The 23648-nt window shown below is 45.1% G+C and overlaps 1 protein-coding gene across 1 annotated transcript; it reads left to right on the plus strand.

Annotated features, from left to right (window-relative positions):
* Positions 1-250: 250 nt before the first annotated feature.
* tinagl1 (tubulointerstitial nephritis antigen-like 1) lies at positions 251-23396 on the plus strand. Its single transcript, XM_061092255.1, has 12 exons — positions 251-371; positions 4213-4523; positions 6565-6631; positions 11311-11403; positions 11484-11598; positions 14017-14143; positions 14520-14670; positions 14764-14950; positions 15906-15951; positions 17001-17124; positions 20068-20113; positions 20445-23396. The coding sequence occupies exons 2-12, from the start codon at positions 4220-4222 to the stop codon at positions 20610-20612; spliced, it is 1428 nt and encodes a 475-aa protein (XP_060948238.1). The 5' UTR covers positions 251-371; positions 4213-4219; the 3' UTR covers positions 20613-23396.
* Positions 23397-23648: the final 252 nt, after the last annotated feature.

A 23648-nucleotide genomic window follows, 5' to 3' on the forward strand; every position in this document is an offset into this window, starting at 1 on the left:
GAGGAGATATCCAACCTGTGGGAGTCACAGGGAAACAAGTGTGAGGAAGGGAGGGAGGGAGGGAGGGAGGGAGGGAGGGAGGGAGAGGGAGCGAGCACAGAGCAAGAGGCAGTGGAGCAGGGGGACAGGGCCGGCAGTGAGGGGGGGTGGAGGTGGAGGTGGGGGGCACCGATGGGGGGGGAGTGGTTATACGTCACTGGCTGCCTGTATATAGAGAAGACAAGAGTCTGACAGAGCAGATCCTGTGAGAGAGGCAGGAGGGAGGCCGACTTTCATTTGTTTCTTTCCTGAACGTGCGAGTCAGCGACACTTCATCCGAAAGCCTCTGTCGGATTAAAAAACAACAACCTGGATTTCTCTTTTAATTCAAGGTAAATACACTTTTTTTTCTTTTTAACTCTCTTTACCTTTTGACTCTAGATTCAGAGCAGGTGCAGGCTGAACATTGCAGATTTACTGTTCTCAAATGTCTTCATGCATCAGAGGAACTTTATGTTTGATTTTATGTAACCTGATCGTCTCATCTTCTTCCCTCCATTGTCTTTCTTTCATTTTCACTCTTGCCGTATATTTACCTTCAGGGTGTGGGGATGTTTGATACAATATATTCAGGCCTAGGAGTGAATAAGGGTTGAAGGGCTGCTGAGATTTTTTTTTTAAGAGGTTACTGAGTCCAGTGAGTGTGAGGCTTCATCCAGGCCAGTAATCCTCTCCCCTGTTGCAGGCCTTATTAGACACCTGTATGCTTATCATAGATGTCCACCACTGCCTTGAACTCGTGGGCGCTTTAAAAATAGAAACGGATAATAGCCAGTGCAGTGTCACACAGAGGGAAATGGAGCTGAAAGGGCTTTTATGCAGATTAACTGTGCCAAGATTCCTGAATCATCTGGTGGGTGGTGCAGCGCAATCTCAAAGTTCAGCTGAGTGAAGCAAAGTTCACCGAAGATTACAATATATCATAGTTATTTTCTTACCCAGGCGGAAAGTTTAGGTTTTTATTGATCTATATGTTTCTGCCTCCACCACAATATAGCCGTTAGGTGAACAACTTTAATTCAAAAGTTAATTTCTGGTTCCTGCAGACTGAAAAAGTAGATGATTTATTTGTTAGAAAAGAGAATCTGAGTCTAAAATGGTTCAAGTGTGGGATCTGTTCTGCTGTTGAATTACATCTCGGATGTTTCATAACCTGGGAAGATCATAACCAAACTATTTGGATTTCTAGACGTCAGTTCAGATGGGTGACAACATGTCTCGGTAATTTTGGTGAACTGACCCTTTAATAGAGAAAGAGCTGTGTTTTTTTAATATAATCAGATTGTGCATTCAGCCAAGACAATTTAGGTTGTGAACATTGTCCTGCTTCTGTGTGATATGTGTGTTCCAGGTATATCTTGTGTTGTGGGGACCTAATCTGTTTATACAGTCACATTATGGGGACTTAAGGGGACAAAAAGCAAGTCGACATATGTCAATTATTACATTTTAAGATGAAGACATGTTGAGCTTTAGTTTAAGTTTGGGGTAAGGGTTAAGAAAGAAGCAAGTCCTCAGGAAATCACTGTAAGTCATGTCGTGTGTGTGTGTGTGTGTGTGTGTGTGTGTGTGTGTGTGTGTGTGTGTGTGTGTGTGTGTGTGTGTGTGTGTGTGTGTGTGTGTGTGTGTGTGTGTGTGTGATTGCTGAGGGTCATGTGTGGGTTCAGTAGCTCGGCCGCAGCTGCCTGGATCACTGATGAGCCACATGGAAGCTTGTCAGATGTTGCTACTTACCTGATTCCGTCGATGTGTTTGAAATATTGAGTTTGACTGTTCGGTCTCGGTTTGTACTTGGATTGACTTAAAACATTGCTGAAAACACCGGGGTCATCACTTGTGGTTTCACTCTGGTGTTGTGACCCGAAGGCCTCGGCAGTTTGTTGAGCAGACTGGTGGGTGTTTTATTATACTGCTGCTCAGAGTCTGCAGCAACAAAACACTGGGGCAAAAGAGGAGGGCTGCCCAACCCATGCTGCCATATGCCGGTGTGTGTGTGTGTGTGTGTGTGTGGGTGTTTCAACTAAAGGCACAGTCATGCAGAAAACAGCGCAGCAAAGATCCTTTTCCGGAGCCCCGCTTTATGTGCGGAGGGTCTATTGTGCTCTGAGGTCTGATTGGATAATTAATGATGCTATTTATGTAAGCAGCAGGCCAAGCCCACATCTTTGTCCGGCCCCCGCAGAGACTCACCCATTGAGTAACCTGAGACAGACACACGCACACAAACAGCCATATGGATGATTGTTTGACCTTTGTCGACTCGCAGAGGGACAGTTGTGATGCTCTTTTACACACACACACACACACACAGGCACACGCACACACACACACGCACACAAACACATGCTTGAAATGTCGAAATCACAGAAAAAAAGTAAAAAAGTATCACAGTGTACAAAGTAGTGGGATGTAACAAAGCACATTTACTACAATAACAAGATCTGGAACCAATCAGGGCAGGCGTAAACATTAGACCCCGCCTTTTTTAACGAGAGCAACATGCACCTGCAGCAGCAGCATCACTGGTGGAGAAACAGCTGAAATGAAATCAGAGGACGCCGAGGATGTTGTTGCATTGGGGAAAAGCGGCCAGTACTTTTACTTTTAACACTTTAAGTATCTTTCAAAAGCAAGTACTTAGTTACTTTTACTGAAGAAGGAAAGGTAATGTGATATGTGATAGGCGGTGGACTAGTGGCAGAAAACTTGGACTACTGGCAGAAAAAGGTCTCTGGTTCGATGCTGGTTCGACTCCACGGAGTTTCAACAAAAACTTACCTGGATGGAATAACAACAAAAAGACGAACCTGGATCTGTCCAAAAAATCAAAAGACTATTCTCCCTACCCTGTCTAGTGCCCCTGAGCAAGGCACCTTACTCCCCCAACATCTGCTCCCCGGGCGCCGTACATGGCTGCCCACTGCTCTGTGTGTCCTGCACCAGATGGGATAAAAGCAGAGGACAAATTTCCCTCAATTGCATGAGTGTGTCTGTGCATGTTTGTACATGTGTGTGGGATAAATAAAAATGTACCTTATCTTATCTTAACTGTTTGAGTGCCTCCTCATCCGCTGACTGTGCCTCATTTAAAGTCAGAGACCAGGAGAAGTATCTTTCAACGCAAATCACTTTCTTACAAAGACTGGCTCCAACTCCAAAATGGTTGTTGTGTGATTGTAGATTGTGCAGTTGGACTATGATTGTATTGTGATCTGTGTTAACCACACATGTACTGTATGCATTTAGTTTCCCTGCCACCACGGCCCAACATGACATTTTAGATGAACTTTATTGTCCATAGAACGCAGACTGTAACAGTTCACCCAGACAATTTCCTCGAGTGTGACAGATTAGCTCTGACAGCAGGACATTACTTTATTTCCATGACTGTGATAGCATTCTAATCTGGGGTAATAAAGGCCCCCTCCCTGTGACTAGTGACTGCACAGGGTAATTATAGTGCAGCTGAATTCATGTGTCAAAACCACCGCAGTGTGAATACGAATGAATCTGGTGCAAAAGGGATAAACGAAGAGGAAATATTGGGACAGGGAGGGTAAAATAAAAAAAGTTAGCGGGTGAACTGGCCTTTCACCCTGAGACCCGACCAGGCTTCATCGTTCATCAGGTTTGAAGCGACCATCGAGGACTCGTTTTCCACCGCTTCCATCCTGCTGAGAGCATTTTCATATTAAGCTGCTCTTTGTCTTGGCGGCTTGGAAGGAAAAGCTGGAATAAGCAAGCAGATGATCTCCAAACATCACATGGGTTTCTATTTGGACCGTTTGCTGCCAAGGTTGTTTAAATGTATCTTGTGTGTGTGTGTGTGTGTGTGTGTGTGTGTGTGTGTGTGTGTGTGTGTGTGTGTGTGTGTGTGTGTGTGTGTGTGTGTGTGTGTGTGTGTGTGTGTGTGTGTGTGTGTGTGTGAATGAGAAATACGCAGCAAGAGGTGGATGGTGAGTTGGCAGCAGTCCTACCCCAATTATCCTTCTGGCAGTGTTAACCTCACTCACCTCTCTTCCTCTGAAGTGTGAAGCGTTTGTCCAGCGTCTCCTTTGGAAATGTTTCATAAATATGTTTCCACTCCATCATATAACAGTAGTTGGTAATGAACATTACACAAAAGCATGTCTTGAATAGAATCGCCTCAATCATTTTGTTATGTCCCCACAGATTTATCATGAAGCTCATCCTGTTGACAGTGGCAGCGCTGCTCCTGCTGGTAGGAGAGGGTACCGCAGACAGAATCCTATCCAAGAGGACCAAGAGGGAGCTTGCCAGTCCTCTCCATGTCGGTGGCATCAAGGACGCGAGCGGCTCGTACTGTGAGAGGAGAGGAGGCTGCTGCCCGGGCAGAGACGACCTGTGCACGGTGCCTTACCTGGACACCATCTGCTACTGTGACCTGTTCTGTAACCGCACCGTCTCCGACTGCTGCCCTGACTTCTGGGGTCACTGCTTAGGCGTGGAGCCTCCTTTCATTGGTAAGTAAGGGTAGACATGTGTGTGTGTGTGTGTGTGTGTGTGTGTGTGTGTGTGTGTGTGTGTGTGTGTGTGTGTGTGTGTGTGTGTGTGTGTGTGTGTGTGTGTGTGTGTGTGTGTGGTTGGGCCTGTTGGAATTAGTTAAGCTCAATCAGAAAGCAGCAGAGAACCCTGCCGACAGCTCTGTGCTGGACCACAATGCAAAGCAGCATGACACCTGAAAATAAATTACGTAGGTATGTAACCGGCTTTCCCTCAAACTCGGATAAGTTAGAGATTAAATAACAACTAAAACTGAGGGATATAATATATGTGCTATTGTAGTTAAAGCTTCTAATCAGTAACCACTGAATAGCTTTATATGGTCAAAACTGGCAAATGGTTTCATATATTTGATAATGATTTTAAAAGGCCCTGAAAAAGACAGAAGCTTTTTCCTTTATATACAAATTTAGACCCGCCCCCAAAAAATGTTTAAGCTACTTTTTGATCATTTTATTTTCAATAGATCTCACAATATAAATATATAAATATGGAGTCAGAAATACATGACCCTCTGTTCATCCCTTTAAAGAAAATAAATTTGGTAAATTTCATATGATAAATAGATGAGTTAAAGTAGAAAAATGTTCCCCCCAATTTTTCTCAGTGTTTGATTATCTGAACTCTCTGAGCCATTGTCACGCCACTCTCCCAGTGCAGAGGTGTAAAATATGCCAGCGACAGCAAAGTCCTGTACCTGAGAACACAGCAGGGAACAGTGGGCTTCTTATGTACCCAGACAGGGGGAGGGAGGGAGGATGAAAGGATGAATGGAGGTCAGGAGAAAGAATGCGGGCAATGCAGAGGGAGGGAGAGACAGACAACGGGTGCAGGATGGATAGGGGTGGGCGGTGCAGGTATGTGCTCGCTGAGCGACAAGGTAGTGGGATCAGGAGCTGGGATGTGCACACTAATGCATTTGCACGCACACACACACACACAGACACACACACACACACACACACACACACACACACACACACACACACACACACACACACACAGACACACAATGGCACCGTCAAGCAGCCTAGAAGAAAGCTGTCGCACTTCAAAAGGAAGGAGGCGACAGATTATTTTTTTTTTCTCTTATGGCCGCTGTCCAGTCACAGATCGTTCAGAGCAGTTATCAATATTCAATAGTTTATACAACCTGACTTTAAATGCAGTTAAAAATGTCACAACCACCCATTACACAGGATCACATGGCCGACTGTCAGCTCTACAGCCTCCCGCATATAAATCTGCTCTCCATAAAAGTGTGACCCACGCTGCAGCTCGGCACTAACTGAGTTGTGATATGGGGCCGGGTGAGGCAGCTGCGAGGGGGGAAAGTGGATATCGGAGCCATAAATCACACTATCAGCTCCAGGCCTCACACCACAGGCGAGGAAAACACACTTGCACTGTTCATTTTCACCCAGAGCGCCTGTTGTGAATTCCACATGAAATTCACACTGGCAAAACCCTCTGCTGTAAATCAGCGTGCAGATAAACCTCATTGGAGCCTGTCACCAAGTCGGTGCAGTTTTTCAATCCGCCAACAAGCAAGGTTCAAACTCCAAGTGCAGCTGAACAAATGCCTGCAGAAGGAATGCGTCCCTCTCGGATATTTTTCCACGCAGATCGGACATAACTTCTCCACCGACGCTCTCAAATGCCGATTGATGCTTTTCGGGCGCTTCAGTATGATTTAATGCACATTTGTGGCGCTTTCCCTCAATTTCACAAGAGGTGGCGAAGTCGAGCGTAAGCTGGTTAAAGCATGACGAGGGCCTGGGAAGCCTGGAAACCAGCTAACAGCACATTCCAAAAGTGGATTAGTGGAGCTCATGGTGCACCCAAACTCGCACATACTGCACACGCACTGGAGGAGTTGCACATTTGGTTGTGTTGTTTGTGTTGCATTAAGTTTGAGTGCTCGTTTGTGTGATTAGCAGAAGGATCTTTGTTGTTGATCTACATGAAACCCACAGTTGCCCCTCTTTGTCTCCCTCTCAGGCAGCTGCGACAGAAATGGAAACAGGTTCTTTACAGGGCAAACATACAAAGAAAACTGCAATTTATGGTATGTAAACCCCTCGGCACCTTCTACACTTTCCCCTTTCAACCTCTTAAATCCTGCAGGCTTTGCCCTCCAATGTCCCCTGAAGTAGCTCAAAGCTGAAAAAACATATTTCCCTCACCTTCTGACACTTTCATCCACATGTGCTCGCTATCTGCTCCATCTAACACTTTGTATAAACCATTAGATGAGTGAATTACTCAAGCCCAACATACCATGTTTTCACGAATGCACCAATTCAGCAAATTAAATAGTGTGTTGATGTTTTGCATTACATTCCTCTACATTTCCAGCTTTTTTCTTAAAACCTCGGGGATCTGTACTCGAATGCAAAATCAAGTTGTGTGGGTTTGCACAATACGTGTGTTTGTGCACAGCATGTGTTTCTTATAAGAAACCAACTTATTATCCTAAAAACTGGTGGCTTTATGGAGTAATATCCAGTTTTTATGATATCCAGCCTTTATATCTATGTTGTGGGTTGAAATCTCACATTAATGACGTGAGTTTCATACCACACACAGACACACGCACACACACACACACACACACACACACACACACACACACACACACACACACACACACACACACACACACACACACACACACACACACACACACACACACACACACACACACACATACAAACACACACACACACACACACACTAACACTGTGTACTTGCACTTCCTCTCTATCCTAACTTCTTTGTAAATAATAGGCAATATATAAATTTATTTTAGGAGGTAGAGAGGGTCGTCCACTACCCAGGTCAGCGGTTCAGATTCCTCCTCTGCTCTTGGTTTTTTTTCTTCTGTGCAACCAATCTGTCCAGATTCCCAAACCAATGCACAGCCAGATGTAATGTTGACTAATTAAATTGTTCTGCCCAGAGGAGGAGCACAGGAAATCTGTTCAAGCAACAAGATATCTGAGTGCAAGCTCACAGCTTGAGCACCAGTGGAGCAGATCTAAGCACAAGCGAGGGCTATTTGAGTGCAAGCGCAGGGTTTTGAGTGAAAGCATAACAAAATCTGAATGTGATATCAATAAGTGCTGCTCTCAAACTGGCAGACCACAATGGTAAACATCTTGCCCTAAAATATCTGACATCAAGTAACAAACAGCTCAGCAGTGTGTAGCTTTTTTCTTTCTCTGTAGTTGTCTGTGGGAATAGTGTCCCTGGTAAATTCAATAATTTCCCCTTGAGTCTCTGAGCTGCCCTGGATATTATTACACATGCATATAAAAGGACCCTGAACACAGCAACGCAAAGCTCAAGCATTATTTTTCCACTTCAGTGATACTGATGATATACTCTTGATTGTATGACCTTCACAGGAAGTGAAGATGTCCTAAATAAGTATTTTAGATGAGCTATCAGTGGCAGCAATGTGACTTTTATCTCCACAGCCTTCAACACCCTGAGGGCAACAGAGTCTGTGTAGCTCTTGTCGTTTTTTCTGTAAATGTACAAGTGTCAAGGAGACACAAAACAGTCCTTGAGAGACTTGAGGGAGGCAACGGAGGAGAGAGTGAATGCAGAGAGAAGGGAAACAGAATTCCTCACCTGTCCTCCACTATGGTTTCTCACATCTGTGTCATTGAAGATTCCTCAAAACCCCTGTAAAAGTATACGTGTGTGAACATGAACACTTGACACATAAATGTTAATTTAACATATTTTTGTGGATCAGTCGTATATTTGGTTCCATGCAAAAATGGACTTGCTGCGGCTATTTGCCATGACACGTCCAACCCCAAACCAGCCTGACCCCACTGATCTCCACACCATCCGCTTTAGAGCTTCCAGCTGTTCAGGTCCAACTGCATGTGTCAGTCTGACAGGCCAGAAGTCTGACTCTTATCAAGACGGCACAATTAGGTCTGATCCAAAGGGTGCGATGGTCTGCAGATGGGCGAGGATGCACGTTGATAAAAGGCGGAATAACATTTCTCTCAGAGGTTTAGACTTGTGTGGGTTGAGCGTGGTGAAAAATGACCTCTCAAGGTCTTGAACACAGCATTTATGTGCTAACTCCCCCTTTCACCAACCAAACAAAAGAGTGTTATGTGCATTCGCTCTAACATGTGCTTGTCAGGGCAATGCACACGGACGCTGGAAAAATTACACCACAACTTTGGCACACAGGGACAAGCACTCCCCTTATCCCGCGCCCACTCTCTCCACTTATTAATTTCCCAGATGTGCGTCCTCCCAGCTGGAGGAGGAGGACGGGGGGCTTCCGCTCTTCCTCTTCTCCCTCCGGTCTCTCATTAGCAGCAGTGGAGCCCCCGCACACGCACACCCTTATCTGCGCCTCCTACATATCGTCACTGTTAATAGCAGCAAATGGCCTGTCACAAAAACACTCATTGAATGTGCACTCTTTGAGAAGCAATCTTTATACGTCTCTTCGAGCTTCTTCCTAATGAGAATGAGTTATTAAAGTGACGCTTGCACATTGTGTACAGTCGTATGTGTGAGGATGTGCAACGATAAGTGTGGCAGTCTTTTGTTGTGTTAATGGGAACTCCAGCCAAGGGCCTTTTCCTCCCTGAGCTGTTAGCATCCTGATAACGCTTTATCTCCTCCCAACAATCTGGAACGTGGCGCCTCCTGCTCGCACCACGGCGGCCTCCTACCATCTCCGCTCTGATTTGCCAGCAGCTCGGCTCCGTCTGCCCTGTCGCTCAGTGTCCTTCAGATCGGACGACAGACAACGACAGCTGTAGCTTTGTCTCGTTGCGTAGCGTCTCAGATAACGTCACATCACAGTGTACACAAACACGGCTCCGTTCCCACGGCTCTGACAGGGTGTGTGATACCTCGTGTCACTCAGGTGTGTGTTGTCTCCGAGGTGGAGAGGACCTCCGTCTGTAATGGGGTGGCTGTGACGGGGAATGTAAAATATGGCCTCTAGCTGTCAGGCCTATATTTCACTTGTAGACACACTCCTGCCCCTTGTCTCCATAAGTCGGTCATTATGCCTGTCAAGTTGCGTGTCTGTCTGTGTGTGTGTGTCCACTACTGTGTGGATTTATTGCTGCGACTATAACACTGAGCTGCAGGCCTGTGTTCCTGCTGCTAAAGGGACAGAGATGGCAAAGGGCATTTGTCTCTTTCCTCAAATCAAAGCCGTCGTCTGTGGGACACAACTCTTAACTCTGCCAGTGTGTGTGCATGTATGTATTTGAATGTAGGCGTGTGCGTGAGCGTTGTGTTTGCATGGGTCTCAGATTCCCAGGGAGGAGTTGTTTCAGTGTGTGTGTGTAATGATCCTCTTGGAAAGGTTCCCTACTCTTGTGAACATAATAGTAGATGTACAGTAGACACTATGGATGGCAGTCCATATACGTCAGCGTGGGAAACACCCCTCATTGTTTCTCACACCAACTCAGTCCTCGTAATGATCTCATATCAGGCCGGAGTCGTGGCTACACACAGTGAATTATATACACTACTTTGTTTGGCATTTTCTTGTATAATCAGGAGGTTTTGTTGAGATAAGTATTTTACGAGACACATGAGAACAAAAACATTTTTAGTCAGAAACTGAAAAGAAACAAGAAAAACCCAATTAAAGCTTGAAAATTCCCAAGAAGAGTTGAGTGTGGGAGCTGTTTGCAAGCGATTTAAAAAATGTACAACAGTCAAGTTGGCTGAGCACCAGGACTAATCTGTAATTCTGTAACAAAGCAATCTGTCATTGGTACACTTCAGCTTTGTACACATTAAACACAAAGAATATAACCTGTTAATTAGTGAGCCTTAGGGGTGGATTTTGTCCCATGTGGCTTGGTTTCTCCAGGGTTTATTTTTAAATTCTTATTTAGCACACAGGCATGACAGGGAAAGTGTTTACCCCAAAATGTTGAGCCGTTTCTTTAAGATGTGATTACAATAAAATGTAAATTATGACTCTCCCAATAGTTTGATGGTTTGGAAAAGTAATTTATAAACTCTCTTTAATTACTACGTGTTATTCTGTAACAACCTGATAGGATAATATAAAACTCCAGGACCATTATCAATAGCAATGTTTTAGTTTTATCCAGACAGCTACAAGAAATATACAGGTAATCCAAAGTTCTTTAAAATGTCATAGTTAGAAATAATTAACCAGCAAGTAAGGGACTCTCCAATGAAGCAACATTTTTGTGCACGAATGTTTTTAATCATTTACTGTGAGTCGAGGATGAGCTGTCGCATGTTTAATAAAAATTCTGTGACAACAAGGCAAGTTTCTGTCTTGTACACACACACACTCACACACACACACACACACACACACACACACACACACACACACACACACACACACACACACCTTCATACCAAACCATTTTTTAGCATTCCCAAACTAAACATCTGAACTTCATCATTAATATCCTGCTCCCTTATCTGCTCCGTCATCTTCTTGACGTCTTCATTCCCTCTGGACTAAAAATGGCTCTGCGTTCTGCAGCCATAAAAGGCTGAACGTTCCCTTTAACCTTTCCCTCTCTTTGCTGACTTGCTTCTTAAGAATTCCACTGAGCCTCAGTATATTTGACTGAGATGATCTTTCTATTTTAGGCACTGAGTTTGCCGGAATTAGCTTAAATATGCAAAAAGAAGCTATTTCTGTGCGATTACAGCATCTCATTGTCTCTCCTGTCCGTCTCCCCACTTCAGCACATGTGGGACTACAGGACGATGGGAGTGTGAGCAGAACGCCTGTCTGATGGAGTCTGAGATGATCCATGCCGTCAACAGAGGAAACTATGGGTAAAAAACATGGACACACGTAAACATACATGTGTGAAGGTATATCATGGTTGCAAAGTTCAAAATGTTTTTGTTTTAAGGTGGCAGGCATCAAACTACAGTCAGCTGTACGGCATGAGTCTGGACGAGGGGATCCGGTATCGTCTGGGCACACAGCGACCCTCCAGGACCATAATGAACATGAATGAGATCCAGGTACACGCCGGCCGTCCTCCTTGAGAGAGAATCATTTTGGGGGTGTATCTAACCCACGAAACCAAGTATGTGTGCGGTCAAATTCCTGAAGGCACAGAAGCAAACTTAAGCCAGTGATGTTCTTTGCAATCCTGAGAGCTGCTGTTTTGTAGCTTGACCTCTGACAGCTGACCCTGCTTTTAAAAAAGTGAGAAGAAATATCACCTTACTTGTTGCCAGTGGCATAACCTCTAACACCTCTTAAACCCTGGATTTCCCCCTTTAAATTTATATATATTTTTAAAGACATTCATTTTGAACTCGCATGAATGTGGTGTCATTAGAAAATGTTTATTTGTTTTATTCATCACTCATATCAATCAGAAACTAGCCTGAAAAGGTATGTGTCCCATACGACATGGAGGTGAAGGAGTACACGTGTGTTGGGGGGTGGGGGTGTTGGAGACAGGAAGTTTAGGCGACAGGTGAAATGCTGAATGGTTACCACGTTGTGCCGTGTTCTTTATTCTTCCTCTGAGCTTGGGATTCGCGGTATGCTGGTTTCCAGATCAACGAGAATAAGGGAGAGCTGATTAAACTCTTTCACTTAATCATGGTGGCCCGTCGGAATGTGGTGGCGTTTCCGTCTGGAACCTCGGCCCACTCTGATCCACTCAGTCTTTGTTTACATTTCCCGCAGACAGATTACATAAGACGGAACCAAAACATCAGACAGGAGAAGACAAGCGAGGGTGATGGTGGCAGCCGAGGAGAATAAAGAGCAGACTCCCCTCCAGTCTGCACCTCCCTACCTCTGCCCCACATCCATTACTTCGCCCATCCATCCATCCATCTATCCATCCATCCATCCATCCTTCCTCACCTCCTCACTCCCCCGTTTACCTCTCCCAGCATTCCGCGACTCTTCCACCTGTAAAACCTCGCCGCTCCCCCTCCTCCTTCCGCTGTCAGCGTGTCCCTACCTGTGCCAGGAAGCAGAGCAGAGTCCATTCATAAATCTCTCTCCTTTCCTGCGTGTCTGCAGACTCATGTGTAATGGATGGAAAATTGGAAACAGAATCAATTACACAAACACACACAAGTCTTACTCCTGCAGCCATTCCTCTTCTCTTTTTTGGTTTTATTCGGCCTTTAGTTGTATGATTTTCTGGACTTTGACCTTCCACAACAACAACTCCGTGACCAGTAGCACATTCCTGAGTTATGCATCAGATGGCCGTCTGTTCTCTGAATACCTCACTATTTAACCAGAGGAATGCAGCTCGGGCAGCCCGGCTCTTTGTGGGCGAGAGGGGGAAATACGTCGCAGAGCAGCGTGCGTTCTGTTGTCGCACATAACTGGGCGATTAGGCAAGCGCCCAACCCAGAGTGGAGACTAATAGATTGAGCCCGTTTGGCATCTGAGAAGCACCTTGGAGTGAATGCGCTCTGTCATCCTCTCGTTCTAATTGAGATTTATCATCACGGTGAGGTTGATAATCTGAATGGAGGTTGATGCCTTGTGAATACTCAGTTCACAAATGAGGGATTCAATTATGCATTGTTGTAAGCACATGGCCTCTTGGTTTCATGGAGAGGGCCTGGGACCAAAGGTTGCTGTCTGTTCTACCGGGTCAGAGATCAGCCCAGGCCCAAATAGTCCAAATCGTTGGTGAATGGGTCCCTTCTCCCGTAGGGTTGATTAGCAGACTTATATAACCTCCCTACGTCGTCCACAAATATTTGAACGGCAGCCGTTAACAGTATTGTTCGCGTGTGCGTAGTGCTGCAAAGGGGCATTAGTGTTTTTTTACAAACTTTTTTCTCATCTTATTCTACAGAACAATGCCACGTGCACTATCTCATGTGTTGAGACATCTTACCCCATCCAATGTAGAAGGAAGACTGTGTACATTTACAAATTCTGTGCAAAGACCTATGTTAAGAATGACACAATGCAGAGGCGTATAGTCAAGTGCCCAAAGTTTCCTCAGGGCTCAAATCAGCTAATGACAAAACAAAATGTTTATATTTATGTCTGTATATGACAAGGTAAATACAGTTAGTATAAATTACCCACAACATTTCCAGTTTATTCCCGTTAATTCCCGTATAATCCCGTATATTCCTGTTAATTCCCGTTAATTCCCGTTAATTCCCATGGAAAGTTTTTAACTTTGAATATTCCCGGAATTTTGCAACCCTACTTGTGCGGTTGTTTTTGCTCGCACCACGCTCACACAAGCTTCAGAGCTGCAGCCCCTGGAGTCTCCTCTGTTCTCCTTTACATTCCTGTGTGACTTGTTGTCTGTCTTTTTTCACAATGATGGTTTTTCCTGAGAAGTGTCAATAGGAGCAGTCTCGTGAGACAGTAGCAGCCATTACGTTCAAAGCAGATAAACAGGACTCTGATGTCTCCTCCCTCTCTCCGTCCGTTAGATGAACATGGATCCTCAGAGTGAGAGTCTGCCACTCTACTTCAGCTCAGCAGAGAAGTGGCCCGGCAAGATTCACGAACCACTGGACCAGGGCAACTGTGCAGCTTCCTGGGCTTTTTCAACTGCAGGTATGTCCTAAAGTAAATCTGTATGTATAGGAGAACTACACGGAAATACCCTGAAAATGCAGAATTCCATTGACAGCAATGACAAATAATGTAGGGAAGTAAAAAAAGGTGTCAAATTTGACATGTGCAAATAGAGAGGAGGAGGAGTTTACCAATGCAGTATTCTGGGATTTTTCAAATTTTTGTTTAAATGTTTGTTAACCAACTTCACCTGGTTAGTAATCCTGAGTGTGTATGGGCCTCCTGATAAATAACTGACATCTGGTATAACAAAATTTAGGTTCTTGAAGAATTTTAGGAACAAAAAAAGCAAATCCAAATAATCCTGTAACCTGTGATTAAATCTTTCTGTCATGTTTCCGATCCTTGTCTCCAGCTGTGGCCTCGGACAGAATCTCCATCCAGTCGATGGGTCACATGACTCCTCAGCTCTCGCCCCAGAACCTTATTTCCTGTGACACCCGCAACCAGGGGGGGTGCGCCGGGGGCCGCATCGATGGAGCCTGGTGGTACCTCAGGCGTAGAGGGTAGGCACATCACAAAAAATGACCCTTATCGTATGGAGCCAAGGTATGGTGATGACTTGTTGACATCTCTTTCTCTCCTCTTCCCGCTCACAGAGTGGTGACGGAGGAATGCTACCCCTACCGACCCCCCCAGCAGACGCCAGCGGAGGTGGGACGCTGCATGATGCAAAGCCGCTCCGTCGGCCGGGGGAAGAGACAGGCCACGCAGCGCTGCCCCAACTCGCACAACTACCAAAACGACATCTACCAGTCCACGCCGCCGTACAGGCTCTCCTCCAGCGTAAGCAGCACTTCACCAACACCCGACCTGCCCTTAAACCTCACGCTAACTGTAGAATTTTGGAACTCCCTTGTGCTACAGTTGACATAATCTCTCTCACATGTCTTAAGTGTTTTTGCACATTTTCTTTCATGCATAATTGACCCTCTTGTGAATGAACATGGGAATGTACAGGATTAAGCTCTCGCAGCTGACGCCTCGTGGTCATTTTTCTACCTGTATGTTTGTCAGCTTACATGATGCAGGCAGTTGAAATACTTTATTAATGTATTGGATACACATGGTAGTGAGTGAATTATACTAATTTACAGATGGAACTGTGGATGTCCTCATCTATAGTCCTTATCTGATATAATATCCCATGTGTCTGTATCAGATCACTGTATTATCAGATTACTCAACTCTACACGTCAGTTTTATTCTATATTTGGTCATTTATTAAGAAGCACAACTTTACATAAGAGTTTCTATCAAAGTTAAATCGCCTATGATCTCAAATTTCAATCTCCCCCTCGTCCACTTCATGGAGAAATCTCCTCTGGCCTTTCTTATTATCATTAGATGTTGTGCAACATGCACTCAAACTGCTTCCAGAAGCCGTCTCTGCGTGGAGCCTCCGCTCCTGTGTGTCCTCTCCGATTTACAGACGACCACCGAGCTGCAGCCAACATGTGGTTTCATCAGGCAGCATCCATCAGCGCTAAACGACAGCTACTGCCTGTGAAAATCATTACAGCCTGTTGTTACTGTCTCCCGATGCTCTGTGAAGTCAATAAGCCAGGCATTAAGGCCAGAGGCCCCCGCTGGACTCAATCTTGTTATCTAACTTTTCACATCCAGAGGAGGAGGAGGGGGGGTTGTTTTCATCCTCTCCATTTCACCGACATGTAATGATCTCCCTCTCCATCCCCTTTCTGCTCTGCCTGTAAATCGCTCCCTCTATCTCCTCTCTCAGGATAAAGAGATTATGAAGGAGATTATGGATAATGGCCCCGTGCAAGGTAAGACGATGCCTCCTTCTGTGTGTTCCTCTCAAATGTACATTCATGTCAACATTCGCTCCCGGTGAGTGTTGCTGCACTCCCGAGGGACGCACAAATCCAAATGTGTGCTTCCTCAAGCCTCGTGTCATGACGTCATGTTTGACCTTATCAACCCGAAGGTTTTGTGCCGGGTTTTAACTACAACCTCAGTCCCTTGGTCAGAAATGATGGGCCTCCGTGTCAGTTTGGTTGAACTGACCTTCCTTTATTAGCTCGCCTCACTGTCTGGTGCCCATCTGGACCGTTGTCAAGTACACTCCAGTAGAGGAGTCACTTGTGTGTGTTTGTGCGTGTGTGTGCATGCGTGTGTGTGTGTCCTCTTTTACCCTCTGAGTCAGTGCCAGCCTCTTGTTTTATTGTTTAGCAGCTCAGGAAAACTTACTGGCTTCATGTCAAATTTCTCCTTTTGTCTTTGAGCTTGTCTCTGACACAAAGGCGTATAGGTGTGTGTGTGTGTGTGTGTGTGTGTGTGTGTGTGTGTGTGTGTGTGTATGTGTGTGTGTCTGTGCGTGTCCCTGTGTGAGTGCACATACGCGTTCTGAGTTTCTGAAAAGTGTTCTCGGGCCAGAGCACGCAGGTAGAGCTCCAAAAGAGGGAATGTCTGAGAGTAACATCCGGAGAGTTATTAATCTGGAAAGTAAAATTCACACGGAGTTCAGCTGTGCAGCACACACACACACACACACACACACACACACACACACACACACACACACAAACACACACATATACACAGACACACACACACACACGCACACACACACACACACACACACACACACACACACACACACACACACACACCAGGGGAAATTAGGTATTACTTATAGATTAGTCCAGGTTTAAGTAAGATCTTTATCCCTCTTCAGCAGCTCTTATAATGGATATTGATATTGTTTCTTTGTGTATATGTGTCTGTGTTCAAACCTGTGTGTGTGTGTGTGTGTGTGTGTGTGTGGGTGTGTTGTATCAGGCAACTAATTCTCCCTGCCCATTTGTTCTTGCAGCTATTATGGAGGTCCACGAGGACTTCTTTGTCTATAAGAGTGGGATCTACAAACACACTGACGTCAGCTTCACCAAACCTCCACAGTACCGCAAACACGGAACACACTCAGTCAGGATCACTGGGTAAGTCACCCATGTACAGTTTCCCTGCAAGAACCAAGCCTTTGTTTTCTCAGTTTTGTTGCTATTAAATAATAGCACGGGTCCTAGTCGAGTCCTTACCCTTTGCACAAACACGATTAGACTCAAGATAAACCCGATTGTGCTGCGATTGTATGATTCTGCGTTTGATGATGAAATATTCAACAATCGACCGGAAAAACCAAGTACAAAGTTTTCATTCTCTGGACCAAAAAACATTCGCCTCGTCTCCTCCCAAACCTTCACGTGTCTGGTTTCACTGTTGCTCGGCAGAACAAAAACAAACAGTTTATTTAGGATGAACCAGGTTTTAATTGAGCAGCTGCGGCTTCCATTAGGCTCCATTCAAAGCTTCATGTGCACGTGTGTTTGCACAAGATCGGCAACACTGTACATGCGGATAAACTTCCCTCCAAGTCTCACAGACACACCTTGGCTCCACTCCTCCGTCTGCCCCAGTCTCCTTTATCTAGTAACTACTGAGACCGCAGGTATGCGGGCGGGCAGACGGCTGACACACCTGGAATACCTGCCCCCACCCTCGGGTGTCTCGTTACCCCCCCCTCCTGTCTCCATCACAACTCTTCTCATGTCGCAGCGTCTCCATCACCGCCGCTCTGCTGGTCGTCTCATTACCGCCTGTCCCACCTTCTCTTCCGTCCCCTCTGTACTCTTTTTCTCAGCCAGACAGGTTCGCTGTTAGCTGCTGTTTTCAGGTGTTGTTTTCAGGGCAGCGAGAGGCCAGAGGTTCTGACCTGCAAAAAGTCATAAGTCATTTTTTTTTTTTTGGACTTACAAATATGTGCTCGCGCTCTCCTCCATTAGTCCTCCAGCTGGTTTTGAAGTGTGTGTTGCGGGACAATGATACGTTGCTGCTCACCGGTCTCACTTTCCGAATTAGAGAAATGAGCAGCTATCCCCGTAATGGGTCTGTTATGGCGGCTGAGGAATGTGAATGTACCTCAGAGTCTGAGCTTGTCTCTGAAGTTACATGAACTCCAGACAGGGGGGGGGGGGGGTATTCAGTTCTATCATACAAGCAGTCTCTATCTGCTTTTATCTGATTGGCCGTGGTTGAAGACAAAATACAGCCTGTTTACCCGGGACCTTCAGTTCTACTTGTGTTGTGTTCATGTACATTTTATAACATGGCATACATCATGTATAGACATGTGTATGATAAACACTTAGGCCTTCATCCTGCAACCTGTACTTAGCTCGTTCAAATCACATACCTGAGGAGCGCACGCTGTTCCGAAAATGTGTTGTTGGGAAACTTTGCGCACTGTATTCACGACAGGGTCACACGCTGTAGACTGTAATTACACCTCAGCATATCTTTTTCAATAAACTGCGGAGGTATGCAGCGTGTGAGATGATGCTGAAGAAGAGGACATCCAGCGTTTCTTGAAGGCCTCGAGTGGAAGTGGATGGGCCTGCGACACAGGTTTTGAGGAGAGATGGAGCGAAGAGGTGGAGCCGGTGAACCCGGCGCTTTGAGCTCCAACCTGCCAGCCACTAGCATCAGTGTGTTTACACAGACCAAATCCCATAGCGGTGCGTTCCTCTAAGCCCAGGGCCTGGGAAAGTTTGTGGAAAGAGTATTGAGGTCCACTGTGGTGGAAAGGTCTTTGTCTGGGCTGCTGATCCTCGCTGCACCGGACAGAGAGAGGGGGATCAGTCCCCCCGTAGAGGAGGTCAGGGGTGGGCTGAGGGGCGTTGGGGAAGGGCGGGGGGGGGGGGGCACGTGGGCACAGCGGTATGCTCATCATTGTCCCCGACCGAGCAAGTGAGCTGATTGGAGGCCAGATTAGAGGTCAGCAGTGGTCTGATGCTGTCTGGCTCTGTCCATATCAATAAATATACAGGCATATGGGATCGTCACACACACACACACACACACACACACACACACATACACACACAGGTACAGGTGAGTGTGTGCCCCAGAGCCCCTGAAACTCAAATCCCACCTCTGCCATTTATTTCAGTTTGTAGCATCTGATGTTTACGCAGCTGTTTTTATTGCGTCTACTCGTGGTCAGTGTGACGTCTGACTCCAGTCGACGAAACACCGGGCTAATAAAGACACTCGCTGATAGAAGGTTGGCACTATCTGCCCGTGTTGTGGTGGCGAGCTACTGAGTTGGCAGAGTCTGAGGCCAGCCTCTCTATTTCCCAGCATTCCTTTCCCTTATAAAAGATAACAAGCGCTCGGGCACCCGGACTCTCTTGGGAAACCGAAGGCCTAGAGTGCAAAAACAGGATGGGAACGGGCTTTGGGAGAATGTTTTGATCATGTCCAGCAAAAACTGTAGGCGTCTAAAAGTTGGCAGCTGCTAAGCTGAGACGAACGTGCAAGGCATGATGGGAATTTGCGGGGCCTTTGCCAAGGTTTTCTTAGAAGAAACAAGGAAGAAGGGTTGAGATAAGCCTCTGAGTTCAGATTCACACGTGTATATTTGTGTGTTTTTAATCATCAGTTTTGTTTTGTGATGTCCGTCCACTGATGGAGCCGAGGTGGTGTCCACTTCCTCTAAACCTACCCTCTCCTTCCTGTTTCACGGAAAGGGAAAGAGGAAAAGGGGAACTCCGTGTTCCTTGAATTGGAAAGATGTAGGAGTGCCTCAAGGCGTTGTCCAGCCATAAATACTCTGTTTTCAGGATGTTGTTATCAAGATGAAAAATGTTTCTTTCCATTCCCCCACTTGAACACTACGTATACCCTCTTCCTGCTTTTCTGTATCAATAAAGCCAACTGCGAAAGTATGTGAACACATTCCTGAGAAGAATGCTAGCTGCAAATCATCCGTACTTTAAATATAACTGTACACAGCTGATCTTAAGTCTATATGTGAGGACATCTCCCTTTCCTGTTGTTTGACCCTTCACGCTCATGCATGTTCTTTCTGCTTTGAACATCAGGTGGGGAGAGGAGAGAAACTTTGATGGGACGTCAAGAAAATATTGGGTAAGCTCAATTTTAAAAACCTTTCTTTCTTGACTGTGCTTGAATCTTCATTCGTAATATATTTTGTTGACTTGTGTTTTCCAACAATCTTCAAACCTAGAGATATCCCCCAATTTTATTTAAGGAAACAGGAAGTTTAGTCGCCTTGTAATCGCGTCATATCTGCTTTACCTGTGGCTCTGCAAGTCTCTGCTGTAACGTCCGGGTCAAATGACCTATGACGAAGGAAAAACACAAACTAGATATTTTGGTAGTGGTTTTCTTTATAGACGCTGAAGTTACATATTGTCACAAAACAATCCTCATCTGTATTTTCTTTGTGTTTTTCCAGATCGCTGCCAACTCCTGGGGAAAGAACTGGGGAGAGGGCGGTTACTTCCGAATCGCTCGCGGGGAGAATGAGTGTGAGATCGAAGCATTTGTCATCGGAGCCTGGGGCAGGATCACGATGGAGGACATGAAAAACCACCAGCACCACCATCGTCGTCGACACATTTAAAGACACAACAGATATATATTTTTTAAATCCCATCTATAGTCCGGTGTTACCCCAGAGGAGAACCACATCCAGAGTCTGAGAACTTCATCACTTCCCCTTGTCCACCAGGCTGGAGAGGGGGGGGGGACAACACCAAAACCAGCCCCAGAGCCCCTGAATCTTCTCCTTTCTCACCTCACGTCTACTCTGGGGATTAATACAACTCCTCCCCTCCTCCGTCTTCAACCTTTTAAGAGGGTGACTTTTCCCTCTTCTCCCGCAACTCAAGGTTTATGGCACCAAAAACAGAGAAAAACTAAGCTCCAGTGCTTTAATGTTGCCTCACAATGAAGCACCTCAGGTATCGACTGCTCCAAAGACTTCCCAGAAACCTCAGTCATTTCTGGTGAAGCCATGCTCATGTCACGTAGGTTGATGACACACGGAGAAGCTCAATCTGATGCTTCCAAGAGTCAACCTGAAACTTTAGTCGTCTGCAGCTCTACATGCTAGAATCCAGAGGGACACGGTCACAGAGGGACAGCGTAGAGACGAGGAAACGCGAGAGCCAGATTGTTAGAAATCAGACCCGTTCAGAGGGACACACCCAGCCTAACCTTGTAATGTGATAATATGTCACTGATCTTAGAGGACACACACGTTTAGAGTTAGTTTCTCACACATTCCAGTACAATCGGAGAATCCAGCAGAGGAAACATGAGGTGATTTGTGAGTATGCGATCTACAAAAAACTCTGACTTCAAATAATCAAATACCATTAGATTTTTAGACGCGCTGTGATGGGAAGGACAGCGTCAGTGGTTAAACATGTTTCTTCTGTTATTCGGCTGCAGGTGAATTCGATTGTTTTCAGCCAAGACAGATGAAAAATGTCACCAACAATTAAAGGCATATAAATAAACGTCATGCTGTTTTTTTCTGACCCTGGGGCACCTAGTCATTTAAGAAATAAAAAACACTGAAGCGTCAAAAAAAGAAAAAAAAAAGAAACCACAGTTGTATTGACCACTGCAAAAGAAGGTGTTTGTGAATAGTCGTCTTAAAAATGCTTTTTTCTGTGTACACTGTTACAATTCGAGATCAAGTTGTTGTTCTTTTTTTTTGCCGCGGTCATATGTTAAAGTTTTATTTTACTACTCATGTTTTAAATGTACTGTATGTAGTAACTTTCACAACACACACATCACTCAGCTGCTTTTCTGCTTCTGCATAGCTGTGACTGTTCAGGAGGAGGAAGGGGGGGGGGGGGAGCTGCTGCTAAATCCAGTCGGCCCTACAATATTCCTGTCTTTAGTTTTAATGCGTTTCACATGTAATAAACACGTAAAGCCACTTCTCACTGGAGCTGAAAAAGCGCTTCATGTCACGCAGGCTGCCGATAAACTGTTTAGCAAGTTAATGTTCTCACTTTCAATTTAGTTTTGTTTCGCATTCTGCTGGAAATCGAACATGCTCCGACTCATCGGCCCTGCTACTGTGTCATAGCACTTTGTGTTTTCTTTTCAGCATGATTGGAGGCACATTGAGGGACTTTCACATCGTTTTCGAGCACAGCCTCACTTGAAAAGCAAAACATGCTATATTATTACCACTTACCTTAAATTACATCCCAGTGTGCTTCAACTGTAACTTCAAAAAGAGCCTTTCTGTTTCTCTATCGGCAGCTCTTGCGATCTTTAAGGTCCTTACATAGTCTCCTTCAGGCATGGATAGGTCGATGGACGTAAAAGCAAAGAGAAATGTTCGGATGGTCACACATTGTGTAATGTGGTGGAGGCGGCTATAGATGGATGAAAGTGGTTTGTGCATATTTCTCATGCAACGCACTGAGTGTTTGCTTTCAGATTGATTTGAGCAAAGGCAGAGAAGGGAATAAGAGCGGCCCATCAACATGAGATTCATAACAGGTTTATAATAAATTACAAAACACAGATAATTTTGTTAAACATCAGCAGCCTGAGGAGGAGAAGCTTCAAATATATGTTTTCAGGTGCTAGTTCCTTTGGTTACGAGACTGGTTTAGAGATGAAGAGTCATTTACACAGAGTATTTCATGACTTCCTAGTTGGACAAATCAATGCCGTGTTCCTAAATGCACCTTAACAGGGGAAGCATAGTTGCAGACAGTGTAACTCATGTGGATCAGGGCCTGGGAAGAGCAGACAACTTAGTTTTCATTCAGAAGTTAGTTGAATCTGACCAAAGCTGGAATCTTATTTCATTTCCATTGTGCAGAGACATCTTGTTGTCAGTGTTGTTTTTTTTTGCTGACATTAAGTTGGATTAATGATCCTTCAGCTTCAAGCTTGGACCTAACTGCTATATACAGCATTGAATAGCTTAACATATGTAAAAATGATCTTATGAAAACACATGCTACGTTACTTATGAATATTTCATCATCAAGGTTCAGATGGGACCAATAACAATAGATATTCCCTGCAGAACCTGTTCTTATCGATTCATATCATAGTTATTAATGTTAACTTCAGCTAAACAATTTTCTCCAACTACACAACCTCTCCTCTTAAACTCCCCACAGAGCTGCAGCAGACATCTGCTCACAAGTTGTGTATTTTATGTAAAATGAACCACTTAGTCACTGATGTGTAGACTTTATTTATGACGAGATGCGTAAATTATATACTTTTATTCTTCTTTGTTCTCCCTGTGCAATGTTTACTATCTCACTGTCTCTTTGTATCTCATGTATTGTGTGCACCAAACGCAAATACCACATAAGTGTTCACTTGTGCACCACAATAAAGTCTTTCTGAAACAGCTCGTATTGTGTCTTGCATTGACGGAGGGTGCGATAATGAGGGGAAAATGCCTGACAGATTAGATGGAGGGGGACGGTTTGTGATTTTTAGGGAAGATTTGGGATCAGCGAGGCACAAAGGGAGAGACGGGTCGCAGGGTGTTCAGGGTGAAGCTCCATCGGACGTGGTCGGGTGGGATGAGGACAGTTTGTCTAAGGACCTGCTGTGTCAGCGTAATCTCCCATTACTAAACCCAATAACTCTGGCCAGAGGA

The sequence above is a fragment of the Limanda limanda genome, chromosome 19 (genome assembly GCF_963576545.1).
Source record: "Limanda limanda chromosome 19, fLimLim1.1, whole genome shotgun sequence".
In the NCBI taxonomy this organism is placed as follows: Eukaryota; Metazoa; Chordata; class Actinopteri; order Pleuronectiformes; family Pleuronectidae; genus Limanda; species Limanda limanda.

What these genes read in the sequence shown, in the direction of transcription:
- tinagl1 (XM_061092255.1), top strand. Translation starts at nt 4,220, where the DNA reads ATGAAGCTCATCCTGTTGACAGTGGCAGCGCTGCTCCTGCTGGTAGGA. An exon ending in AAAGAAAACTGCAATTTATG is followed by an intron (nt 6,632 to 11,310) that starts GTATGTAAACCC and finishes TCCCCACTTCAG; the next exon opens with CACATGTGGGACTACAGGAC. An exon ending in TGAACATGAATGAGATCCAG is followed by an intron (nt 11,599 to 14,016) that starts GTACACGCCGGC and finishes TCCGTCCGTTAG; the next exon opens with ATGAACATGGATCCTCAGAG.